The sequence below is a fragment of the Epinephelus fuscoguttatus genome, linkage group LG7 (assembly GCF_011397635.1).
Source record: "Epinephelus fuscoguttatus linkage group LG7, E.fuscoguttatus.final_Chr_v1".
Lineage (NCBI taxonomy): Eukaryota > Metazoa > Chordata > Actinopteri > Perciformes > Serranidae > Epinephelus > Epinephelus fuscoguttatus.
The window spans coordinates 9,122,894-9,135,971 of NC_064758.1; the positions used below are offsets into that span (position 1 = coordinate 9,122,894).

General features: G+C 40.4%; 1 protein-coding gene across 2 annotated transcripts in view; it reads left to right on the top strand.

Moving 5' to 3' along the window:
• The window catches only part of lamb2l (laminin, beta 2-like), a 72,877-nt gene that overhangs the window by 55,241 nt on the left and 4,558 nt on the right, over positions 1-13,078 (top strand). For both annotated transcript variants that reach the window (XM_049580955.1, XM_049580956.1), the window contains 11 exons: positions 3,028-3,148; positions 4,928-5,120; positions 5,251-5,394; positions 6,499-6,730; positions 6,815-6,978; positions 7,207-7,431; positions 7,766-7,980; positions 8,101-8,197; positions 10,247-10,619; positions 10,731-10,915; positions 12,089-12,336. In XM_049580955.1, the coding sequence (XP_049436912.1) occupies positions 3,028-3,148; positions 4,928-5,120; positions 5,251-5,394; positions 6,499-6,730; positions 6,815-6,978; positions 7,207-7,431; positions 7,766-7,980; positions 8,101-8,197; positions 10,247-10,619; positions 10,731-10,915; positions 12,089-12,336 (2,197 nt within the window). The remainder of the gene's footprint in view (positions 1-3,027; positions 3,149-4,927; positions 5,121-5,250; positions 5,395-6,498; positions 6,731-6,814; positions 6,979-7,206; positions 7,432-7,765; positions 7,981-8,100; positions 8,198-10,246; positions 10,620-10,730; positions 10,916-12,088; positions 12,337-13,078) is intronic.

Genomic DNA, 13,078 nt, shown 5'->3' on the forward strand with positions numbered 1-13,078 from the left:
GGTGTTGATAGGCTTTGTGTTGTTTTATAGCTCAGGAAGAATTGCATCATTACATTGTTGTCACTTAAACCTGCCCTGGCTTGTGTGCTCTGTATGACTCAGGTCTGCACAGTATTTGTATTCTTATTTTACCGTACCCACGGTATTTCTTTACTATTGATTCACTGATACAAGGGCAAACATACCAGAAAGCCCATGTAAGAATCAACTACGGAGATAAGAAAGGAAGGCAGCAGCTTTGTTTACTGAAGTTTAGAGAGGGAAAAAATTAGAGGACAGGCAGAGAACGGTACAGTCTGGCAGATCTATCTATGTTCCTCCTGACATTTCACCGGTTTATACGGTATATCACAATACTTGTAAAAAATACATGTAAAAAAATGTAATGTAATGTAAAAGTTATTGTAGCATTTATGACATTGTCTAGCCTACAATGCTGTGGTGCTGATATGCAGTGACCTACCACTTCAACAAGTCTTACTGGGTTTAAATACTTCTGGCCAATAGAATAATGAATAGATAGAAGATACACATCCTTCTTGTCGCAGGACTCGATAACACTTGTTGCAGCAGCAGATACTGTCACATCAGTGGGCTGAACACATATGATGTGTTAAATAAAATCATGTGGCTAATAAATTGCTTCTATAGTTGACAGTAGTCATTATCAAGATAAAGCTTTATGTGGCAATACTTGGGAGGACGTAGACATTATGTCCGTCCTTCTCATTCTTGTGAACGTGATATCTGAAGAGGACCTTAAGGGATTTTTTTCAAATTTGGCACAAACGTCCACTTCATAGTTCACTGTGACCTTTCATCCGTCTTGTTCTTGTGAATGCAGTATCTAAAGGATGCCTTGAGGGGGTTTTCTGAAATGTGGTACAAACGTTCTCTTGGACTCAACGATGAACTGATTAGAATTTGGTCAAAGGTCAAAAGGTCAAGTACACTGTGACCTCACAAAACATGTTTTTGGCCATAATTCAAACTGTAAGTGCAACTTGACTGGTTCAAGGCATTCAACTACGAGCCTAGTTCTTTTTTACTACCTTTATACTGTTATCCCCACCACTCGCAGTCACCATCTTTCTCAGCTCTGCTGCCTGTTCCACCAGTAGAGACTGGCCTCTGGTGGTGCGTGCTGTGCACTACATCACCTCAGTACAGCATCTCTGTCATTATAATAGAAAGAGGAGCATCTGTATTTTTGACAGTATTGAAAATCATACCTTGTGGATTTCTCAGTACACTTTTTTGATACCCCCCAAGCCCAGTGGTGTAGTGGAGGGTATACGCAGGAATACTGGGTATATCCACCTCTTTTTCTGACTGTATAGTACAGTATAACCACCTATCAAAAAATATATAGGAGAGCATACTCACTTCCTCCATGGTAACTTACCCTTCTACTTAGTTGTACTCTTACCTCATCAGCTACCACTACACCACTGCCAAAACCTATTGTCCAACCTGTGCAACCATACACCTGGCCCAGGTTCATTGAAGCTGTTGTAGCTTTAGTTTTTTTGCCAGTCTTCCAAGGATCACAGATAATGGAGACAATAGTGTGCCATCGGTATGAGCCATGACTTAGAGACTTCAAAGCAACGTTTTTTTCCCCAGACCTTTTGACCTGTAGGTAGCTATACTGAAATTATAGGTGTGTTTAATGTCCACTGTACCTGCCAGCTGCAATTTTGAACAGACATTAATGTTCCCCACAGGATGAATTGTAAGAACTTTGATGATCCTTTTAAGTTTTCATTAAGCATCACCATCAGGTCAAACCTCAACTCTGTCCATTCTTAAGTCATTCTTATCAGCCTCATCTCAAACTATTTTTTGTTTAATAGATAATTATATTTCGAGCATTACACATTTTCATTTTTAATCTGAGTCCAAGTCATTTGATTGTTCTTATATTACCCGTTTTAAGGCTTGTTAGTAGACTCATTTCATCTGCTTGAACAGGAAGATCATTAAAAGCCTGAAATCATTCAGCACCTTACTGACCTCATGTTGATCTTCTGACATTAAAAGCTTATTGCACTGTTGCAAAGTCAACACATCAAACAGATTACTGCAGATTAGACAAGATTAGGTGTTACTTATTTTTGATATTCTTGAAATGAGGGAAGCAAATAGGAGTAGGATATAGGATAAAGAACAGGCAAAGCCTTACACTAAGACTGTTAAGTTTCAATCTTCTGAAAAGCCTTTCAGAGTCTGAAATCATCTGGAACTAAGAGGTCAGGGTCTGCCCGGATCTGGCTGTCTCAGCGGACCGTAGCTTGCCTTCCGTTTTCTTCTGTGGTTGGTCCATCAGCCAAAACCAATTAACAAAGTGGTCCAAAACACAGAGAGAGGGTTGGAAACCAAACACAGGTAGAGAGTGTATCTAATTGCCTCTGGTAAAAAAAAGTGGTTGCTTTTGACATGTACATGTACTGTTTCTCTTAAGTTGAAATTCTTTATTAAATTTCCAGAAAGATAAAAAAGGAATTGTCTTTCATATTGTGTTTCTGTTGTCAATCATCTTTAGTAAATAATGACCACACATACATTGACTATCTAAAATAACAAACAAAATGTAAAAAATCGGAAATCGGAAAGGACTGTCTGACAGCAAGGTCGTGGACAGCAATACATTGCTTATCTTCTGTGTCAGTACTACAAATACCTCATACAACCTCACCCCATCTGAACTATCCCTTTAAACAGCAGAAATGGATGGATAGATTTCAGATCTATGTGGGAAAATATAATAAGTATCAGAAATACAGACATGACATAATGAGAACTTTTATGTACTTTACACAGTCATTCCGTTTTTAAAAACCTACCAGCGACGCAGCAGTATGGAGTTATGAAATGGGTCTGTAAATGTATTGTAGCCGCTGCTGATTGGTTAAGATTAAGCAAAGGTGATCAAAAGTGACCTTTGACATGAATTAAAATACAGTATACCTGTGCTTTTATCTCTTTGAATGTTTTTTATTTACGGTATGTATTATGTTTTTCCAGATACATCCAGATGCCCAGGCCATTCTGTTTCGAGCCCAGTAATCGTTACGTGGTTGCAATCAGGTTTCAGCGTCATGGGGTCTCACACAGACATCTCACTGCCTTCATTCTCATTGACTCGGTGAGCCCACCACCCTCATCATCCACCTCTGTATCTCTTTGACAGGTAGCAGCAGTGGTGGAATCTATCTAAGTGCATTAACTGAAGTGCTGTACTTAAAGGGGAACACCACCTAAATTAAGAATTCCAGTATGTTGTTTCCGTGGCCTGGGAAAGTTCAATCAATGAGCATGAGCTACTCTCGCTGAAAGTCAGAAAGCAGAGAAGTCTCAAACTTGTGATGTCATCAAATATAAAATTTGGAGCTGCTTCATAACAATACAATAACTGGGAGCCTGGTTGTGTGGACCCACATGATGTTTCTTTTCTTCTTTATTCCCAAATGAGCTTTATTCTATTGTAGTGTCCTCAGTTCTGAAACAGAAAATGTACCCATATACTCAGAACAATGCCCTGGGTGCTCTCGGTATCACCTTGGACATCTTTAACAATTCATTGTCTATGGGTCTTATATTCTATGACATCACACATTTGAGTTGTAGCACTCTAGGTTTTGGATTTGGGAGTTGTTCCTGTTTACTGATACTTTTGAACTGTCATAGACCATAGGCATAACATGTATGAATTTTGAAGATGGGTGTAGTTCCAGTTTAAGTACAAATGTGAGGTTCTTGTACTTTCCTTCAGTCTTTTCTTTTCATGGCACTTTTACTCCACTACTTTTCAGAGAAAAATATACTTTTACTTTACTACAGTTATTTGACAGCTTTAGTACAGATTAAGATTTTGCATACATATGAACGATGATGTTTTGTTAAAATTAAACTACCCAACAGTTTACACAAGAGCAGCTGAAACAATTAGTCCATTAATGTTTGCAGTCACTTTACATGAAAAAAAAAAAAAATCATGGTTTTAGCTCCACAAGCGTAAGGGTTTGCGGATTTTCCTTTTAAGTATTTCAATAATTGTAATTTGTTTTTAATCATTTTGAATTTTATACTATTGGCTGGGCACTGAAGATGTCACCATTTTCAGAATTTTTACGAACAATAAATCAATAAATGGAGAAAACATTCAGCAGATAAATCTATAATGAAAATAATCTTTAGTTTCAGTCTGATAGAAAATAGTTCAAATACATAATTAGAAAAATCAAACCGATAAGTAAAAAAAAAGGTAAAATCCTGATTTTAGATTAATCACGAGTAATAATAATCTAATATCACAGTATATAACAGTATAATATTTTTCTGCAGTGAGTACTTTAATACTTTAAGTTCATTTTCTCATTATAATTTTTATAGTTTTACTAGTACATTTTCAATGCAGGACTTTGACTTGTAACAGTATTTTTACAGTAGTACTTCCTCTACCACTGGGTAGCAGTACGTTTCAATATTAACATACCCATCTTTAATAAGTAGTCTGCTTTGGCTATGGCTGCATCAGTGCAGATCATTAGAGACTAACCTTCCTGGTTTCAGGAAAAGTGTGTGTTAACTCATTGCTGAAGGTTTCACACTATGAGGTTTCCCCCTTGTGGTGGAAAATTACAAATGCAAATGTTGAATATATCTGGGTGTGGGATTAGTTTTAAAGTAAGCAAGCAGAAATCCTTTTAAGGCTCCTTTAAAGAGATTAAGGTGATTTCTGTAAACATGAAACAGATTTTGGTAGTGCAGTATTTATTTGTCCTGTTTTTACTCACAATGATTCCTGTCAATATAAAGCACAATTCTAGAAAAAATCTTTGGATTGTACAGTTGTTAACTGTTTGTGAAACCCTTTTTTAAAAGCACTGAAATCCTTCTTTTATAACCTTTTTCCCCCCAATAGCTGGTTCTGATCCCCAAATACACTGAGCTTCCAGGTTTCCAAGGTAACGAGCCAGAGGCCGAGCAGCGGCGGGATGAGATGACTCGATACATGTGTCTGGATTCCTTTATGATCACACCAATGCCCGCCCTGGCTGAGATGTGCTCCAAACTCATCTGTAGTATTTCATCTATCATTCATGATGGTGCTCTACGTAAGTCAATACTGTGAAATTCAGAGGATGTTGGTTTAAACCCAGTGACGGGTCAAATCCTTGGTTGCTTTTTAAATAATAATAACTGGCTGATTTTTTTGTCTTGCCTTTTATCTGTATCTGTATCCAGCATGTCAGTGTGACCCTCAGGGCTCCATCAGTGGTGAGTGTGATAGGGTGGGAGGTCAGTGTCGTTGTAAGCCCAATGTGATGGGTCGACGCTGTGACCAGTGTGCCCCAGCAACCTACGGCTTTGGAGTCAATGGCTGCACCGGTGAGTCTGCTATCTGATCAGCAAAGTCTGTCGCATGATAACACCTGTCCCTGTCCCATCAGTCCCACGAGGTCAAACCAAAGCTGACGTTGCTGATACCTTTTGTCGACGTCTCCAAAAATACAAAGAAATTCTGTAAACCAGTGTTCTTGTAAGTTAATAATAACATACTCGTAACGTTGCTTTGTCGCCATCTATCCAACCCACCAATGACAATGTCTAGCATATTTAATCACTAATTATTAGATGGCATGTGAACTGAAGTGTAGTGTTTATTTTAAAACACCATAATGCCTTTTGTGAAATAATCAAATCAATGTTTAAAATAAATACATTAGAATAAATTATAAAAACTATTATTGTAATATAAATCCTACAATATTACACAACTGTAGAATTGAAGAAAATACAAGCAGTTATTCTGCACAAACATGTCAGGACTAAATACGTGTAAGAGTGCTCTTGAGTGTGAGTAGATTCTGTTCATGCATAAGAACAAATCCCAAAAGAAGAGAGCACTGGTGAATGTCAGAATCTTTGTGAAAACTGCATACATGGGTTTTAGGGGAAATTTCTTCTTAACAACGGTTGGTGAATGAGGCCTGACATCTGCGTGTGCTGTCCCAGTACATAGCTGAGAGCATCCCCACTGCCTCTTCTCTTACATTCACACACTCAAACAGTGGCGAGCTGGGGTGTAAATCCTTCTGCTTAACAGATGAATGTGTCAGCTGTGTTGCATGTAGATACACCAGAAATGACACCTGATTTCAGTGTATTTATCCAAGCTTGTCAGAGGTGTTGTTTCTCCCACAAAGATGGGTGATGAGTACACTGGTTCAAGCCTGTTCGGTAACGGCTGGGTAATTGAATCATCTGATAACCTACAGGTGGAATTTGTGCTTGTTCGTTGACAACGTTACTTCTTTGGTTTTTGTTTGTGGACATAACATAATGTGCCTTTTACACATTTTTCTGTGAGTAACCAGACTGTTGGGAGAATGCCTGTCAGATATGGGTTGGGCTCCATTACTACACTGTGACTACTGGATTGTTCACGTCAATAGAGGAGCTGTATGTAACCCTTTAAATCTTCCCATCCAGCCTGTGACTGCCACCCAGACGGCTCACTGAGCCACCAGTGTGACCCAGTTACAGGCCAGTGCCAGTGCAGGCAGGGAGCCACTGGGCGTCAGTGCTCAGACTGCCAACCAGGCCAGTGGGGCTTTCCAAGCTGCAGCCCCTGTCAGTGTAACGGCCACGCGGACATCTGTGACCCCCGCAGCGGGGAGTGCAGAGACTGCAGGGACTATACAGCAGGACACCTCTGTGAACGGTAAGAATCACTCTGGGTCAGACTTGACTAAACTTCATCCTTGGTCATCAGACTGGTGGTAAATGTCTCCCTCATTTGTTCCAGCTGTGTGAATGGGTTCTTTGGAAACCCAGTGCTTGGTTCAGGTGAGCACTGTCGGCCCTGCCCCTGTCCTGGTAACCCTGGCTCAGATCACTTTAATGGGCACTCCTGTCAAGCTGACCTCTCCTCTAACCAGATCATCTGTAACTGCAAACAAGGCTACACAGGTAAGCTATCACGCTGCAGTGACATTCAGATATTCTTATATTGTTTGATCACTTTTTAGTATTATATCGTTAAACTGTCTCTGTCTGATTGATAGTGTGAAAATCATAGAAACTGTAATGACTCTACAATAAAATCTTCACTACTTAACCCTCTAGTTTAGTTCCACATCAGTGAAAAGCACTTTCAAAGCTAACAGTCATACATATTCTCCCTTTTTCTCTCCCTAGGGCCACGCTGTGCCCAGTGTGCCCCTGGTTACTATGGGAACCCAGAACAAGCTGGTGGGCAGTGCCTCCCGTGCAATTGCCATGGCAACATCGACACCCAGGACCCTGAGTCATGTGACCCCAGGACAGGCCAATGCCTCAAGTGCCTGTATCACACCGACGGCCCGTCCTGTGCCCACTGTCAACAAGGTTACTATGGCAACGCTTTGGCCCACGACTGCAGACGTGAGTGCTGACAGCAGAAGTACATCTTTTTGTTGCTGTAACCATTTGCAAAACTCACATTTTATTATTTTGCCCCCAACTTTGTTTTCTTGTAATCCTAGATGACTGAAGCTAATTGTATATTAAATTCCCTGTAAGATGCCTTAGATATGAACAACTGAAATCTTAACTGAGCGTTGTAATATTTCATTATTTGTGTGTACAAACAGTTTGTTTTAACCAAAGGGTGTTGTATCTATATGTCCCAGTGGCATGCAACACTTACTGTATCCACAGAGATGAACCATACTGTCTTCTCTCTGTTTGTGTACTGAATATATGTTTCTCTGCTCAGGCTGCACCTGTGTGACTGCTGGCACCATCCAGTCTGCTTGCAGTGATGGACATTGTCACTGTGACCGGCAGACTGGAGCCTGCTCTTGCAGGGAAAATGTTGCCGGCCATAACTGTGATCAGTGTGCTCCTAACTACTGGAACTACGGTCAGGAACGAGGCTGTGAGCCCTGTGGCTGTGACCCACAACACGCTCTGGGCACTCATTGCAACATGGTGAGGAAACATGAAGCATAATGCAAAAATGAGCTCCAACAAAAAAACATGTTTTTATTCTTGATCATTAGATATTCTTAGCCATCTCACTTCCAGTCATTGTCAATCTGTGTTTTACAGTTCACAGGCCAGTGCCACTGTCGTCCAGGCTTTGGAGGTAAACAGTGCACTGAGTGTGAGCAGTTCCACTGGGGAGACCCGCAGGTGCAGTGTCAAGGTAACTCACTTTTTTGACAAATACTAGTGAATAAATAGCACTTGTGAACAGGAATGGTGAGTTTAGTCAGGGAACCAGACAAATCTGCAAGCTCATGTTTTATTTGCTCTGTAAGATGTGTCTGGTTCCCCTCTTATGCACACTTTCCAGTCGACCTGGCCCGCCTTGAGCCAAACACAACCGCTGATCAAAAATGCAGCAGGTTTTAGATGACGACTGAGAACTTGCAACTTACGCAACTTGTGCAAAATACATGATGACGTCACTTATGGCTCAACCTCGTGCTGGGGACTAGCATAAACCTAGTTTAGCCTAATTTAAAGGAGCACCACTGAGGCATTTTTTAAAGCATCCAAGATGGCTTCAGCTGATGTGGAACTTTCTATTTAAAGGTCCTGTGTGTAGGGTTTAGGATATATTGGTAGAGATGGAAAACAATATAATAAGTAGGTTTTCCTTAGTGTATAATCACCTGAAAATATTATTAGTCGTGTTTTCACTACCTTAGAATGAGCAGTTTATATCTACATCGGGAGCGGATCCTTGTCCACAGAGTCTGGCATGTTGCACTGCCATGTTTCTACAGTAGCCCAGAGCAGACAAACCAAACATTGTTTCTAAATAGGGCCATCTGCATTGTTGCATTTTAGCTCCACCGTGACAAACTGAACAGCAGCAGAAAAACACAGACTGTTTTTTTAAAAGCGAAACTGTTTTATTCAGTGTTTTTACTTGTTTAAATCAGTGGGTCCATTTGTTTTGGAGAGGAGGAGACCTCTGCAGATAATTACGCTAATGGTAAAAACCCTCCGTAATAGTGAAGACTGAAAGACTTCAAAACTCCTAACTGGTTTATGCTTGCAACAGAGGAGAAGTTTCAGCTGTTGCAATCTGCAGTCCTTCCTACTAGATGCCACTAAATCCTTTACACTGCTCCTTCAAGTGCTATTTTTAAATTATGACGGTAAAAAAAGCAGGACTTGTTCACAGGTATATTGACATAACACCATCACAGCTCACCTCTGCATGCTCTAGTTTAATTTAATTTAATTTAACTTAAATTAGTTCAGTTCAGTTCAGTTCAACTTTATTTATCCTATGGGAAATTCCTGTACCAGAGAATGCTTCATTACAGTAACACAAAATACTGTAACAACAATTAACATTCACTAAAGAAAAAACAATAACCAGAACAACCAGTGGGTTCCCCAGGTCAGGGTCACACACTGGGCCCAATTTTTGGAACAATCGAGTATTAAATATAAGTAAAAATACATAAGATAGAAAGTGAACCAGTGCCTAATAGCGTAAGATAGCAGTAAGATAAGTACAAGAGTTATTCAAAATGAACTTAAAATAGTGGAAAAATGCAGACTGCTCCTGAGAGTCAATGGGAAGTAGTATTGCAGAGTTTGAGAAAATATATTGCACTATATTGACAAGTGTTGCACCACATTGACAAGTTAAAAAAATAAAAAACAAACCTTACTACACTGTACTACGGGACAACTATTAAGAGTACATAAATATGAGGAAAAGGTAATAAAGACACAAGACAACAAAGAGTAACTCTAGAAAAACTGCCATTTGGGAATTGGTCTGGTGATGTCAAGCTAGAGTGAGTCCTCTGTTTTGAATAGAAACTATGCAGAAACATTTAATGAAGCTGTAAAACAGTCCATTAGTGCTTCATGCCAAATCACACTAAAACCAAAATTCTTTTAAAAGAGGACACATTGGCTTCTTCTGTAAATTGGTCCAGTCTCATTCGCCTCACACAATCACTGACTGAGCAGCCACAGCTTCAGACCTCAGCCTGTGTCTACACAGGCCCGACTCCTTTTCCATTAATAATATAATTAAATAACTAAATGATGATAAATCTGGATGACAATGTGGCATTGTAAAACCATTACTACCTGCATCTTTAAGACATTACTAGATTCATTCTTACAGTCTTTGGACCTGCAGATCATTTTTATGTTTGGTTTTTTTTTCTGTGTTCTTCCTCCTGTCTTTCCTCACTCCCCTCCTCCGTCCTTCCATCAGAGTGTAACTGCCATCCTCTGGGCTCAGAGATGGCCCAGTGCGATCGATTAACGGGGGCATGCGAGTGCAGGGAGGGAGCAGCGGGGAAGCGCTGTGATGAATGTGCACGCGGCTTCAGTGGTGACTTTCCCAAGTGTGTCCAGTGTCACCCTTGCTTCCAACTGTGGGACGATACGGTGTGCCAGATTAAAAGGGACCTGGAACACATCCAGTACATTATACAGAAGATTCTGGAGAGCGGGATCACTCCAGGAGTCGGGGACACACGCATCAAAGAGCTGGAGAGGAAGCTGAAGCAAGTGCAGGATCTGATCAGTGCAGAGGACAGTGACAGGATCCACCAGCTGATTGGACAGAGCATCGATGACCTCAGGTGATGATGTCACATAGTGTCTGGATGTTCATTTAGGATGTTAAGGATGATCTGTCACCTGCCACCAACTGCCTGGATGTTATGTAAAATATCCTGCTCTATGTGTTCCAGGGCTGAGATCGCCATGACCGACGGGCGTCTGATGGTCGTCACCAGAGAGCTAAATACAACAGCAGAAGAAGATAGGGCGCTGAGGCGCACATTGGCTGACCTAGAGAGAGAGCTGAGGAACGTCAACGCCACTGTGGCTCACAAACAACGCCTACTGGATGACTACCTCACCTCAGGATTTGCAGGTAACTTAATCAAGTAAAGTAATAATGATACATTCATAGTAAGTAAACCTCAATCAAGCAACTGCAAAATATTATGAAAAAAATTCTAATATTAGTTATTATTAGGGGTGTCCCCGACAAAGAATTTTCATAGTCGAATCTGATTTGACAGATTTTTCCTTTAGCCGACTAATCATCGAATCATGTTGTTTTCCCCCTCATTGATTAATGAGCTCATTTGCGTCAGTTTCCGCTCCAGAGAAAAGAGCTAAAACACCCAAATAAACAAATTTAATTCTTCAGTTGGCATAATAAGATAATAATAATAAAAGTAAAATGGTTATCATTTTATCTTCATCTTTATTCCTTTCACTTCATCAAGGTATGATGCTCTAGATGAGCGCAGATGCACTGCAGCCTCATCCATGTCTTTAACAGGAGTTGTTTCTGACTCATCAGAACTTGCCATTTCATTCACAAATAAACATCCAAAAACATCATCAAAAGGTTTAGAAACAGTTTTCCTTCTTTCTGACTTAAAGTTACTTCAACTCAGGTTCATACAAGTTCATCCACACGGACCGTGCGTCACCGCTCTCACTTGTTTGGCCACGTCGGGCAAAAAGTAGCCAAATAAAAAATCAGAGTCTGTCAAGACAACAATCAGCGGTGAAATTCGTTTCAAGACACTGAAACGAATAATCCTTCAAAAAAGTTTGATTTGAGAGCACATACCTCCTCCAAAGTGTTTGTTTATGCGCTCCGCCACCGTAAATCACCGTAGGCCCCAATGCTGCTCTGATGGTCCTGCAGTGCACTCACTCACCTCAGTTTATTTGGATCGAGCAACTGAGTGATTTATTCATGCGTAGTAATGATTATGCCTACTGATTAAACGCATGCGTCATTTTCAATTTTTTATTAACAGAAATTAGGCCGATGTTTGTATCAAAATAGGCTATATAACATGAATTACTAGAAAACAAATACATTCTGTGTCAAATCAAGATGTTCAGCAGCAGTAGTGAGCACCCCCATATAGTCAGAATGGTACGGTCTTGTTTCATAACCACATTTTGTGACTGGCAGTCAAATCAGACTTCTCCGAATCGAATCACCGAATCATCGACTATTCAGGGTCACCCCTAGTTATTATACATAAAAGTATAAAAACTTTGGCTTGTTTTCTCACAGATCAGTTTGAGAAAGTGAAGAAATACTATCGGGAGTCAGTGGAGGCTGAGGAGAAATGCAATGCATCAGTGTCCGGGCCTCTCAGTCCTGTGGAACAGTCCAAAGAAACCCGTGCTATCACTGAGGACCTGCTGGATGCCAGTAAAGACAAGTTCCTCCGCGCTCTGGCTGCTCAGAACAGATCATTAAATGAGCTGCAGCAGAAAGCCCACGACCTCGACAAGAAGGTCCATCATCTCAGTCACAAGGTAGGTAGTGTTGGGGATTTAATTTATTCATTATTTCGTCAGTTTATCCCAGAAGGTGGAAAAACAGATTGAAATTTTGATTTTCCTTGAGGAAAAAATAGGGAGTGCTGCACTGGGTTAAGACTCTGTGTAGTTGGTTGTAGAAAAAATCAGGTGCTCTTCAAGGATGGCGCAAAGAGTCACTTAAAGATTAAAAAAAAAAAAACCCTGATGAAGACCCGACATCAGAAACGTGCTGATCTGCACATGTACTAAGGATTTTAAACTCCAGTTAGATTGCCTCAGATGTAGTTTTTGACTTCCTGCCCATACGATGGACTTTTTCACCGAGTGAACTGGCCAGTTTTGTTTTGTTTGTTTGTCTCCCCCCTCCCCCTAAAAGTGAGATTTATCTATGCTCTGTTCAAAGCCAACCAAAACTGTGATTTTACCTTGCTGAACATGGGTAGCAGCTGGTCTACCGTTGCCTCAATAGGTACTGTAGTGCCCATTGTAAAGGGCTGTCTGATTGGTAAGTGCTCGGCATTTGACTGAATAAATGAGACCTGGATTATACTGCACAAGTTTTGTTGAATGTTCTGATACAGTTTTGCTTTTGTTAAATGTGGACCCCTATGACTTCAATTCATCAAGAATTTTCTCATTTTTTTGGATTCTTCATTCACCATGGAGGCATGTGAGAAAAACAGAGTTTCTTCACAAATTAATCATAACACAGGCTGAGTGATTCATATACGAATGG